At 40.3% G+C, this 14,260-nt stretch overlaps 1 protein-coding gene across 1 annotated transcript in view; it reads left to right on the top strand.

Moving 5' to 3' along the window:
- The window catches only part of MCM10 (minichromosome maintenance 10 replication initiation factor), a 33,372-nt gene that overhangs the window by 281 nt on the left and 18,831 nt on the right, over positions 1-14,260 (top strand). Inside the window, exons 2-8 of the mRNA XM_030832456.3 lie at positions 4,653-4,994; positions 5,799-5,903; positions 6,048-6,185; positions 7,823-7,994; positions 10,006-10,171; positions 11,876-12,043; positions 13,276-13,392. Coding sequence (XP_030688316.2) covers positions 4,653-4,994; positions 5,799-5,903; positions 6,048-6,185; positions 7,823-7,994; positions 10,006-10,171; positions 11,876-12,043; positions 13,276-13,392 — 1,208 coding nt within the window. The remainder of the gene's footprint in view (positions 1-4,652; positions 4,995-5,798; positions 5,904-6,047; positions 6,186-7,822; positions 7,995-10,005; positions 10,172-11,875; positions 12,044-13,275; positions 13,393-14,260) is intronic.

The raw sequence follows: 14,260 nt of genomic DNA, 5'->3' as shown, positions 1-14,260 counted from the left end.
TTACGTATACAGTTGGCCTTCCATATCTGCGGATTCAACCAACTGCACATAGAAAACATTCGAGAAAAAAAATCCAGAAAGTACCAAAAAACAAAACTTGAATTTGCTGAGAGCCGGCAAGTATTTACATAGCATTTTCATTGTATTAGGTATTATAAATCACCTAGAGGTGATTTAAAGTGTACGGGAGGATGTGCATAGCTTATATGCAAATACTACGCTGTTTTATATAAGGGACTTGAGCATCTATGGATTTTGGTATCCATGCGGGATCCTGGAACACATGCCCTGTGGATACCAGAGATGACTGTATTAACTGATTTTACCCTCACAGCAACTATTTTATAGACCAGAAGACAGATGTCTGAGTGACTTGTCACAAGTGAAACTGTCAGAGGCAGGGATTTGAACCCAGGCAGCCCACGTCGGAGTTCACATTTGATATTGAAATCTGTTGAAATGGTTTCAGTCTAGCTCTCACTTAAATTCTTATAGTGCTTTTAAATTTTGTTCATCTTGCAGGGATGTGTGCAAAATATTTACCTAGCAAAGTGATGTTGCTCTAATTAGCAGAGCTTAGCCTGAGAGCAGCACAAAAATGATTGTGCTGGCTGTGAAGAGACCCTAACAAGTAAAATGCATTATTTTTCTGGTTGTGTAATTTTGTTTATTATTTTTCAAAATTTTTATTGGGGTATAGTTGATGTACAGTGTTGTGTTAGTTTCAGGTGTACTCTGGCTGGTAATTTTAAAGCTCAACTTTGTTACACTTTGACTTTTAAAAAAATTAAAACCAAATGTTGAAATTCATCGCACTGTGATAATATGTGAGATTGATTGTACCATTGGTATAATGATAGTTTCCTATTTCTTAAAATCACCAAATTACCTACAGAGCCATTGATGTAATACAAAGTGTAACTTTTTGCTGTGAGGTGGTCATGAGAAGAAGTGGTGAATGGGTCCATGTTCTCTCAGAAATCACTGTATCTAAAAAAAGTCTCATTTGGCTGGCATGGCTTTACAATTTGGTCCAGTACAGACGAAATCAAAAAGTTTCCTGGTGCTAGGTGCTGTTGAACAACATCCATGTTTACTTGCTAGTAGAGAGAGCAAGATAATAAAAAACAAGTAGGGAAATATCAGGTAGTTGGTAAGATGGGAGGCGCTGGAACGAGCTTGGATGCTGAGAGGAATGCGCCAGGAGACAGGGAAGAACCGGTGATGTGGGAGAGAGCTGGTGATTGTCACCCGAAGTCCTGGAGAAGCTGAAAGTGGGAACCAGTGTCTAAATGGAGAAATGGGCCAGAAATAGGACTCGACACTTCATCTGTCATCGCTGGAGGAAAAGCAGAGAATACAGGTTCAGGTTTGGTAGTGAAAGATGATGAAGTCTGATTGCTTCTATGTTTTTTCCTATAAAATACGAAACAACATCAGTCAGCCAAGATTAAAGTGGGAGGAGAGGGCATCAGAGGTTTAAGGAGAGACGTGTGAAGGAGTTAGAGAACAGGAAAGCAAGTGTATCAGGGAAGTGTGAGGATTTTTAAGCAGTATTGACTGCCCGTTTGTTATTGGCGGGTGTGTATTTAAAGTTAAACCAGTCATGGTGGTGGGTCTTTGTTCAGGAAAGTTCACCAGGTGGAGTGCAGGCAGGGAGGTGGTGGCCTCTCGGATTTCATCAGGGTTAAGAACCATGAGGGCAAGAGAGACAAGCAGGGGAGTTAAGAAGCTTTAGAAGGCAGTGATTATAATGATAGAACATGGATCCAAAGTGAGGAGATGGGGTATGAGGGTGGTAAAAACACTGTAGGAGGGTCGATGGATTTGGACATCTTTTTTTTTTTTTTAACTTTTATTGGAGAATAGTTGATTTATAATGTTGTTTAGTTTCAGGTGTACTGCAAAGTGAATCAGTTAAACATATATCCACTCTTTTTATTTTTTTTTTCTTAAGATTCTTTTCCCATATAGGCCATTACAGAATATTGAGTAGAGTTCCCTGTACTATACAGCAAGTTCTTATTAGTTATCTATTTTATATATAGCAACGTGTATATGTCAGTCCCAATCTCCCAATTTATCCCTCCACCCACCCCCATTATCCCTGGCAACCATAAGATGAGGGGAGGACAGGACCATTGAAGGTGAGGTCAGGAAACAGAGACGAAGGCATTGGCTGGATCATCCTTGTGCAGGTTGTAGTGACTGAGAATGGTGACAGCAGTAGAGATGGAGGGGAAGAGGGAGGCATCCAAAGGGAAATCAGTCGGTGACAGCAACCAGGAAGGGATCTTGATGAAAAAAATCTTCTGTCATGAACTGTGGCTTGAAGAAAGTTAAGAGGGGGCTTCCCTGGTGGCGCAGTGGTTGAGAGTCCGCCTGCCGATGCAGGGGACACGGGTTCGTGCCCCGGTCCGGGAAGATCCCACATGCCGCAGAGCGGCTGCGCCCGTGAGCCATGGCCGCTGAGCCTGCGCGTCCAGAGCCTGTGCTCCGCAACGGGAGAGGCCGCAACAGTGAGAGGCCCGCGTACTGCAAAAAAAAAAAAAAAAAAAAAAAAGTTAAGAGGTTCCAGAGTGAACAGGGATAAGCAAAGAAGACATCAGAACCCTGGAGTTGATCTCCAGATATCTATTGCATGCTTAGTGCGTGCTGGACACCGTTCCAGCATTTGCAGTGTGGATGATTAAAGAACTTCCACTCAAGAGGGTCACAGGGCAGCCAGATTTTTGTCGTAAGAGCAACTGAAGATATAGGAAATGGGCTGGTAGTAGATTCTGTTGGGTCCAGAGAGCAGATTCCAGGAGTTTGGGAGCAAGGATGGTGGAAGATGGAGTAGTATAACTTGGAGAAGACAGATGATTTGGGGTGGTGACCGAGGTAAACTGGGATGGAAGGCATCACGGGATCAGCCCTGGTCCTCATGAAAAGATGGGTTCAAGGCCCAGAGTGTGGAGCCACTAGGCAACCTTTTTCACCTGTGGCTCCCAGTGGTGTGGGCCCAGGCCTCTTCCAGGGTGTGCTCTTTACAGCAGCTTGGAACGGGAGAGAGAGGAGGGCCTCTTGGCTCCGTTTGGGGGTGTGGTGATCCCAGCTGGCGCCTAGGGAGTCTCATGGGCTCTTCTCTCTTGCTGCACCCCGCTGTCTTGGAGTCTTTGTTGACTAAGCAATTCAGACTAATCGTTAGGCAACCCCTGACTTTAAGCTTTAGACTCTTTCATCAGATTCTAGGCCTTGAGTTTGGCTATTGGCTCATTTCCTTCTGGTAAGGGAGCATAGAGCAGTGGAAAGGATATTGGTTTACTGATCTAGAGATCTCCATCCTAACCCAGGCTCCTGTGCTGACCTGTTTCACCATGTGATCCTGAACAGACCCTTAACCTTTCTAGGTTTCAGCCCCTGTCTTTCGAGCGAGGGGGTGCATCACATATTCTTAATGATTTTGCTTTAAATGCCTTTGATTTTATAAAGGAATCATGCCCAAATAGGGGAAAAAATGAGCAAACAAAATAAACAGATAAATCAAGAAAGAAGGAATCCAACTGGCCAGTAAACATAAGCAGTTCTCTACCTCACCAGTAATCCTGGAAATGCCAATCAAAGCAGCAAGCTACCTTTTAAAATCATTCATCAGATTAGAGAACATCTTAGATGATGTACCAGATGTTGGTGAGGCAGTAGGGAGAAACTCTCACAAATGTACAGGAAGGTAGATACATGCTTGCAGCCTAGTTTGCAGTGGGAAAAAATTAGAACTAGCCCGTTTATTGGAAAATGGCCTTTATTGGAAAATGGGTGAGTAAAACGTGATACAGTCTTACCGTGGAATACTATACAGCAGTTGAAAGAAATAAACTACAACTATATTTTGATTTGGATGAATCTTACATGCAATGTTGAATGAAACCAGGATAGGAGTAACACGTACAGTATGAAATAATCTATATAAATATTTTTAAAGCAACCGAATACTATGTTAATGAATACTTATATATTTATGTTAAAAGTATGAAGAATGGCCTCGAGTGATATAGCAAAATTATGACAGTGATTGCAATGGGGCCTGGAGCCAGCCAGTGGTAAGGAGTTGGGACAAGATTTGACGTGATAAACCTTTTAAACTTTTTTTTTCCCCAACCATTTAATGTACAAGCTAAAAGCAAACATGATAAAATGTTAGTGATGGCTAATTCTGGGTGACAGGATATGAATACATTTAATATAATGCTTTGTAACTTTCTATAGTTTTTAAAAATTGCTCAGACGATTAAAAAGTGAGGGAATATGTCCATCTAGAACCTAAATGTATACTTAGCATGTTTTTCAGTTATTCCCTTGTGGGTTGAATTTCGTTTGCAGGAAGTGTCTGATTAGCTGAAGTAGCACAGGTAAACAGGTCTAGCCCAGTGGCTGCCCCACGGTGGTCACTAAGCAGATACTGGCTCCTGCTTTCTTAGCCCAGTGCCCTCCAAGAAGCACTTGGGGAGAGGAAAGGTAGAAACAAGAACAATACTTACACCAGGCAAAATGGTGAATCTGCCGAGTCATTTTAACTGCCTTATGAATGTTGAATGTTTTAACTCTGCTTGTCAACGGCTGTTTTTCACAGGTAGGCTTTCTTTCTTTGCTTTTTCTTCTTTTTCCCATAGTGGAGGAGGATGATTTGTCTCTGCTGACCGCACTGCTGGAGGAGAATGAGTCGGCCTTGGACTGTAATTCAGAAGAGAGTCAGCCCTTGACCCAGCAAGATGGTGAACCTGATGCATTCGATGAGCTCTTTGATGCTGACGGTGATGGTGAATCTTACACAGAGGAGGCTGATGAGGGTGAAGTGGAAAAGGCTGAAGACCAAAAGGAGAATTTGGATGCTCTCTTTGGAGACATGGATGACTTAGCAGATGAGGAAGAAGCTCCTACATCGCGATCAACGCACAGCAGGGTCCTCCCTGGTCCTGCCCCCAGTCAAGGGAAAACGAATCAGGAACTGCAAGGTGCCCTACTACTTGCTTTCTCTAATTCCTTTACAGTAGCCCTGATGCAGACCGCCCGTCTGACAGCTTTCCTCAAAGTAGCTGCCGAGTCAGGGGTAGAGATGAAGGACTTTGCCAAGGACATTGGACGAGTTAGTGGAGCGAGCATTTAAAGCCAGCATCAGAGGGTACAGAGGCCCCCTTATATCAGGGTCAGCCAGGTGTGACTGCTCCTTCGCAGAATGGCTCGAACATTTCTCACGCTCGTTACAGAAAAATAATACTTCAGGATTTAGCAAAGGGGGCCAGGGACAAGACTACAAAGCAGCTACACGTTCTACTTCAGCAGAAGACCATTTCTGAACACTCACATTGAGGACTGCCATTTCCTTATTCCTGGCGTCTTTCTTATATATTTTTAAATTACAGTAAAATTCTGCTCTAATCAATGGGCTATTTCTTCTAATACAGGAGCCAGCATTTATTATATTAATTATGGTACTTGATTTACGAAATAAGTATAATCATTTCTTGACTTAAGAAACTGTCAACCATGGACATGTATCTGTGATTATCTGTCAGTAGTACAAATTCATAACCAGCTTTGGTATTAGAGATTTGATTACTGGAAATAATCATGTTTCTTTCTCTGAGGGGACCCCTTCGAAGTGCAAAAGTTAATTGTGAGTTTTCGGTATGTGATTCTATTGTGGGTCTCAAGGTTGTGGAGGTGATGGGTGGACATCAAAAATCATTTCAGCACTTTCATCATGTATACTATTTCCTCTGGTCTGGTTCTTAAATCAATATATTTTTCTTCCCTAGATGAATTAAGGAAGTTGCAAGAGCAAATGAAGTCCTTACAAGAACAGCTGAAACTAACTACAATTAAACAGCCTGCAAGTCCAGCCCGTCTGCATAAAACCCCAGGTAATCAGACTAATTCTAAGGATAGTATGCATTTCTCTTACGAAGAAATTATAACATTACTTCTGCATCCAACTCCTGGTAAAACGGTTTTTGAGCCCCTTTCTAAATTTTCTTTACTAATTTCTTTTACTTTTAATCGAGTAGATAAGTCTCCACGTCCCCCTCTTAAGGAGAAGAAAGTTCAGAGAATTCAGGAGTCGTCGCGCTTTTCTGCAGAGCTTGACGTCCCTACTCTACCAAAACCCAAGCGGGTGGCTCGGACACCCAAAGTTTCACCTGCAGGTGTAGTACTTGAGGCCTCCCTGGTTTCTCACTGCTTGGGTTCTGTTTGCAATATATTTTGGCAACGTCATGTGTGTGTGTATGTGTGTGTGTGTTTTGGTGTATCTTACCTGCCCATTGAGAAAAGTAAGCTTCCTGGGAATGGAAACCATATGCTATACTTCCTAATCTTTCTCTACATCTCAAAGTGCTTAGAAAATCCTTAGGTAGAGAATAGATAATTTAACTAAATGCTTAGTGGATTCAATATTTTTTTAGCTCTTATAGTCCTATAGTTGACTTGAATTATAGTCAAGTATAACCACTGGGTTGAGTTCTTATGCTAGCAATCTAGAGATTTAATCTTCAGACTGTGAGACTGATCCCCTTATAAAATGATCAAGTTTTATGTGAAGCCAGGTTGTTTTAAACCAGAAGGTCCATTCTTTAGAAAAGGCTTCTTTGCCAGGAGTATAGAATGGTACTCAAAATCTTATTTCAGCACGTACATATATACACACAAAATAAAATGAAAAGGATTTATAAGCTCTATGTATTGGTTTTGTCGTACTGCCTTTTTGCCCAAAGTGATTCTTTGGAAGATCTAAGACAAAATGGTCTGGAGATAACATAGTTTAGAGTAAGGAACATTTTATTGATCACATGTTGAGAGAGGCCCTTTTCATTACAATATGATACATATGGCTCAATAGGACGGAATAGCTGTAGGCTCCTAGTGTTCGTATTTATTTGACAACAAATTATATATTCCATGTATCCACTTATTAATAGTGTTTATCCCCTTAGGACCTTTGGTATATTACTAAGCTGTTTTATTAGGCAATGTCCAAAGTTAGGTTTTGAAGGGATGGGTCAAGGGCATGGTTTCTGGAGATTCTAAAGTTCTAGGGTTGTCCTGGCCCCTGGCTTGCGAGAAGTGATCCAAAGTCGCTTTGAAGGTAAACAACAATCTTACTTAAGAGAGAGAGACATTGTATTAAGGAGAGTACCCAAGCTTTCTGACCCTCAGGAGCATTATCAAATGCTTCTAAAATATGAAAAGTAACCATGTCAGAATACCCTGGGCCCCCTAATTACACCCCCCCCAAGTAAAATGGGATTGAAATGAAATGAAACAAGAGATAAGAAAACAAAGGGGAGCTCACTTTGGATGTTTTTCAGGTAGAATTTGACCCTGTGCATACATCTCCACTAATTACTGATTTCTGTAGGAGGTCTCTACCTCCCTTATGGAATCTTCTGCAGTGCTCTGTATATGGTGAATACTCAGTAAATGGCTTTGCCCAGAGGAACAGTGTTTTAGAGCAGCACTGCTGCAGCAGCCACTGGCTACATGTGGCTAAGTAGATTAAATTAGGCATCATTTCCTTAGCTACACCAGTCAGTTTCAAGTGGGCAGTGTCCACCTGTGGCTGGTGGCCGCCACACTGGACAGCGGCGCTATAAAACATTTTCATACGTGGCAAGCTCTTTGGACCACACTGCAGATCTGGGGGTAGTACAGAAATGGTCCTGTGGGCTTGCTTTGTTCTCTCAAGATTTGGTTATTGCATATGTTGATTAAAAAAAGAACCAATTCCATTTAATGTTTAGTTATCAGTGTGGTTTTCTTTTTAATTTTTATGTTCATTTTTTAGAGCCCCAAAGCTCATCTTTCAAGATGACAAGTGCACCTTCCCAACCACTCCGAACAACTCCTGGGAACAAGCCTGGTGGGATGACGAGGGATCAGAGTGCAGGGACCCCCAGGAGCTCTGGGGAAACAACTCAGACAGTCTCCGTGGAAGCCTTCTCCGGCCTGAGGCTCAGGTCAGTAACTGTAACGGGCCTCTCACTGTGCTCATAGGCCCCACTAGATGCCTCTTCCTCCTTCCTAGGGACCTGGCGTTCCAGAAATAGTGTGTTTGTACCGCAGATCCGCATAAGACCTACAGCTCTTGAACTTGACCATACTAGGCCATCAGCACTGGGTTTGAACCATATATTTACATATGAATGAGGAAAACTTTCTCTTGCTTGTGTAAAGAATAAAAGACATATGTTCATAAAAAGAGGTCAGTAAATAATAAGTACTGTATTTAATCAGAAACTGATGGAAACAGTGATAGAGACTATTTTTAAACACCTAAAGGTATATACAGTTTAACCAGGATAGTAGTATCTTCTTACAGTTGATGTTAAGAGAAATAGCTGTGCTCTTTTTCTTCCTGATAACTTTTAAGGCCAATTTATATTCTGTGTATCTTTTCCATGGAGAAATTAAGATATTCAGTTAAAATAGGAATAAATCCCAGGATCAGTTCAGGGAAAAGCCTGGACTTTTAAATCTTCTGTGCTCTGCATCACTACTGCCTTGCATCTCCATTATTACTGCTCTTGAAGCCCAGGGCAGAGCAGTAACCCTTAACTCTGAAACCCGATTGCCTTTAGTACTGTCTATCTGAGTAGCCAGGTGCAACCCCTCTAGAAGACCTGAGCTGTCAATCTAAAATAAAACTGCTAAGCTCTTAAATAGTTTATTATTAAGCAGGGGGAGAACAAGTGACTGCTAACATGCAGTAGAAGTTTATTGTAAAGACTCCGTACTCTCCAAAATTGGGGGGAAGATCAGTATCTTAATTACATTTGAGACAGTGTCGGAGGGACAGAATACAGTAAAAGCTCATTGAGGGGGCTCAGGGTTCTTTTTCAAGGTAAACATGGCCCTCCTGAGATGATACTGCCTTTCCCAGTTGAAACTCCCTACAGATAATGAAAGATGTTGCTGATGTGAGCGTGCTGAACGTTTGAACTGTATGGAAGTAGATGAAGTTGAAACACTCAGCCAAAGCTTCTGAGGGGCCTACAAATTCAGCGGATTGCAGAATTGTTTGAGTCTCTATAATTGTTCTACCTGAACCATAGAACCTAGAAATACTCGGCAGGATCACTGCCTGATAGTAACCTATTAACTTACAGAAATAAGGCAAAGAAAGGATTTCTTCACCTATGTCAGTGTTTCCCTCCTGAATATTCTTCATTGTTCAGAGGTAGCTCTTGGACTTTCTATTCTAGAAGCCTTCTGAAAGAGTCAGAAAGCATGTTTTTTCCTGTTTTCTCTTGTCCTTGAATATGTAATATGATCAAACATGGAACAGATGTTAATATTCTACTAGAGAAAAACAATTTGCAAATTCATGAGTTTTTAGCCACTCATTAGGAAAAAGAATATATTAATTGAAGCTAGGTTCAAAGCTTTTATTTATTATGTGAAAAGGTTGGCTTAAAGAAAACTAATTAGAAATAGTAGAACTTCTGAAATTCTTACAGAATTGATGGAATTGAAATATCTTATTTACTTAAGCAATTCATGATTTTGTATTAAAGCCAAGAGATTATTTTTAAAAGGATATTATAACTTTATATTAGAATTCATAAGAACTTAAAGAATTTGTGATCTTTATTTTCTACAGAGGTCCCAGTTCTAGATCCAAGGAAAAGCAAACCTAGCTTTTAAAATTATCTCTCTCTCTTTTTTTTTTTTTTTGGCCGCACTGTGCGCCATGTGGGATCTTAGTTCCCTGACCAGAGATCAAACCCGTACCCCCTGCAGTGGAAGCACAGAGTCTTAACCACTGGACCGCCAGGGAAGTCCCAAAATTATCTCATTTTTATCTGCTGTAAAAATATGTGCCTTGTCCATTACTACATAACTACACCTCCCTGAAAACAGGTGCTTTAGAGATTTCTGCCAATTACATCTGTGCTAACCAATTTGCTACAGTGCCAGATAATCTCTTCTTAGAATAATAATCTACCAATCGCTGGTTTCTTGACCCAGGAAGCCTCGAGTATCCTCCACAGAAATGAACAAGAAAATGACTGGCCGAAGACTGATCAGACTATCTCAGCTCAAGGAAAAGATGGCAAGTGAGAAGCTGGAAGAAATAGACTGGGTGACATTTGGGGTCATATTGAAGAAAATCACTCCACAGAGTTCTAACAGCGTAAGCCATTTTATTGATTTCTCAGCTGTTTCATCACAGATTGACAGTGGGGACTCATATGTTCTTGATTTGTTACCCAGAGGCCATCAGTATTTCATTTTGAAGTCATTGCTAATAAGTTCCCAAGTTGCCACACCATCGTTGGGTTGGTACCCGAGGGGGAGATGTGTAAGGAGGGCCCTACTTAAAGAACATCTGGTTGTACAGGCTTCTTGGGCTTTTTACTGTCCATGTCATTCTTTCTTATGTCACTTGTCATTGTTTGTTGATGCATGTAGATGCCCCTATGACACTGCAGTCCCTTTTGTGCAAGGGAAGCAGGTCCTCAGAGAGGCTGAGTTCACAGATCCTTTGGAAGCTTTACTAGGTGTAAGATGTCAATTGCAACAGTCCTGAAATTGCTGACTTGTGCCAGTACAGTATGGTATATTTAATTTGATGGATATTGCAAAAGATGTAGCAAGTTTTAAAATAACAGTTGACTGAGGCATAACAGGAAAATTATTTTATGGCCTGACACGTCAGAAAATCTGGATGCTAAGCCTCGTTCTCCACTTAGCAGGAGTTGTGGCCTTAGGGTGGCCCTGAATCTTTCTTTGAGGACCTCCGTTTCCTTACCTGTAAAATGAAGGAACTGGCTTTTGATTCAAAGGCTCTCTCTAAAATACTGCAAATAATCTTGCTCAAAACTAATTCATTCTCCAGTTTAGATCTTGGCCAACCTTAGATTTTTTTATGAGCTCTGACACGAGGGCTTGAGTTTCAGATTCTGAATCCTGCTCTAGCCCTGTTCTATCTCGCTGAATGTGAACAAGTCTGGTTTTCATTTGGTTAAGTTCCTAATTGCATCACTACTGGCTATAATGACATGGAAATAATAGGTGTGAAATTTATCTGAACTCCTCTGTACAAATCCTTGGGAGAATAATTAGAATACTTGAGTCTAGGCGATAGCTCACCATAACCTGTAACCATGCCCACTCTGGGCTGCCTCTGAAATAGCTTGATTCAATGTTGTGTGAATTATTTTGTTTAAAAAAAAAATCTGTAAACATGGAAGATGTTCATATTATAAATGGGCAGCATTTTGAGTTGCACTTCTTGATATGTCATAGTATTTCCAAAATTTTACAGTTAAATACAACTAGTTTTCTTTAAATGATGCTTTTTTCTTCTAAGCTAAGCAGAGATTTAGAAACATTAAGCTGAAACCTCCTTATTAATATTAATAACATAATCAGTGATAAATAATATTTACAAAATTTATATTAGTAAGTTCTTTTTTTATTGAAGTATAGTTGATTTACAATGTTGTGTTAGTTTTTGGTATACAGCAAAGTGATCCAGTTATACATATATATATTCTTTTCCATTATGGTTTATTACAGGATATTGAATATAGTTCCCTGTGCTATACAGTAGTGGTCCTTGTTGTTTAAATATTTTATATATCATAGTTTGTATCTGCTAGTAACAAGTTTGCTATTGGCTTGCCTTTCTTCACCTTCATTTCTAAAATGAGAAGAGTCATACCAAAACCTAGAGAAAGGATTAATTTATAATTAACAGACATTCTGATGATTACATATTCAGGGTGGGTTATACTTAGATATTTTTCCACAGTAGAACACTCGAACAGTAAATGGAGACATTGTAACCCATTGTTCAAAATTTATTAAAAATAAGAATAAATGTTTGCTCCAGGGGAAAACATTTAGCATCTGGCGATTGAATGATCTTCGTGACCTGACGCGGTACGTGTCACTGTTCCTCTTTGGAGAGGTTCACAAAGAACTGTGGAAGACTGAACAGGGTACCGTCGTAGGGCTGCTCAACGCGAACCCCATGAAGCCCAAGGATGGTTCAGAGGAGGTAAGACTCTGTTTCCATGATTTTTTTTTTTTTATTGGTCTTTATAACTTAGCTGAGTTCTATCACAAACATTTATATTGGTCTACCTCCAGGTAGTAAGTCAAGCTTTTATATTCTTTTGTCGCATTAAACTGGTTCTGTTTATTCATCTACCCCTCACCCACCAACATGCTGAATTGCAGACTGCTCTGGAGTACTTCATAACAACTTCTTTCGTTATATCTTTTCAAGTTCGTTCCAAGGTTCCTGTAATTCTTTCAACTCTTGGGCTCAGGTTCCCTTAGATCTCCCATGAATTTCCATGATGGCATTGAGAAGCCAAGGGTTTATAGTTGAGGGAACTGTGTTCCATTTGTTAGTACAATCATAGCTGCAGCTTGTGAATTTTCATTTTTAAAGTGAATTTTCATCTTCTCAAGCATCATTAGAGTTTGGATACTACCTACTGATTCTCTAGTAAATTGCAAACTTAGATACAGTATGAATAGCAACAGTTTCTCCACTCAAGCCAGCAAGAAGCTACTGCTTCTGTTGTAGGCAGATTATTATATCACAAGGAGTGAGAGACTAAGTTATTTCATTCCTTGCTTTCACAGAGAAGGGCAGCAAGTCTTCATTTATTGGTTAAGAAGGTGTTTGGCTACAAATAACAGAAGAACTTCGCTACAGTTTCTTTTTCATAGTAAACCCTGGGGTTTGTTTTTCTTATATAATAAAAAATCCAGACATAGGCAGTGTGGTGATGCCAGGGCTGGTGTCCATGAGTCTCTCAGCCTTTTCCTCTTAGTCACAAGATGGCCGTGAAGCTCTAGCCATCATATTTCCATTCAAGGCAGGAAGTGAGCCAGGCTCCTTGCTCTGCTTTTAAAGGAAAGCAGAAGCTTTCCCAGCTACCTTCCCTGCTGACTCCTGCTGAGTGGAGTCACATGACCACCACTAGCTACAAAGAATGCTGGGAAAACTGGGAACTGGATCCATCATCTAAGGCTGAGCGTTTGGATTCTGATAGCAAAGACACGGGAGAAAATAGATAGTGGGTGGAGAACTAAATGTGTCTTCTACACGTCCCATTTCTACAGCTGTCTTATGGAACACTGGCTTCAAATTCCAGTGCACTGATAGAAAGGATAAAAAGCTTCTTAACTCGCGCCAACTGTTGTTATATCCATTCTTGCTGTTGAAAGGCCGTACCTTTGTCTGCTTTTAACTCCAACTCCCCGTTTTTTCTACAGGTGTGCTTATCTATTGATCATCCTCAAAAGGTCTTAATTATGGGGGAAGCTCTTGACCTGGGAACCTGTAAAGCAAAGAAGAAGAATGGAGAACCGTGTACACAGACTGTAAATTTGGTAGGTTTCAGCTTTGTTGGGGTGGTTTTTGCTAAAGACAGAAACTAATAGGAATAAATTATAGGTACTTTACCTGTAATGACCTGTTTGGAACTGAGTTTCCTACATAACAGGAAGCATCAAAGTGAGAAAATTGAATGTGTGGTTAATAATGGCCAGTTTACAAAGCTGAGGGTGGGGGAAAGATTTAACCTCTTAGGAAAGTGATCTTTTATTGCTAGCTGACTAGGAGGTATAAGAAAGATAGAATTTTAATTTGCCCTCAATTCTTTCTAGTGGTGGAGATTAAACACTAATGATGAAATATACCGAAAGCTTATTTTAGTCAATACTTAACTCTATTATACCTTTTCTTAGAGCTTTCTTTTTAAAAAAATAAATAAAGCTTTATTGAGATAGAATTCACATACCAGACAATTCACAATTCTAAAGTGCACAATTTAGTAGCTTTTAATATATTCAGAGGGTTGTGCAACCATCACCACTATGTAATTTCAGAACATTTTCAGGACCCTTCCAAGAAACCCATATCCATTAGCAGTCATTCCCCACTCTTCTCTCTCCCCAAGCCCTGGCAACCACTAATCTACTTTCTGTCTCTATAGATTTGCCTATTCTGGACATTTCATACAATGGAATTGTATAATATGTGCCTTTTGTGTCTGGCTTCTTTCACTTAGCATAATGCTTTTAAGATTCATCTGTGCTATATCCATGCTACAAAGCCATTTATTAGCGCTTCATTCCTTTTTATGGTTGAATAATATTTCATTGATGACCACACTCTTTTTATCCATTCATTGGTTGATGGACGTTTGGGTTGTTTCGCATTTGACTGTTACGGGCAATGCTGCTGTGAACATTCACG

Source organism: Globicephala melas, chromosome 2, assembly GCF_963455315.2.
Source record: "Globicephala melas chromosome 2, mGloMel1.2, whole genome shotgun sequence".
Taxonomy (NCBI): Eukaryota; Metazoa; Chordata; class Mammalia; order Artiodactyla; family Delphinidae; genus Globicephala; species Globicephala melas.
This window is presented reverse-complemented; position numbering and strand designations above follow the sequence as displayed.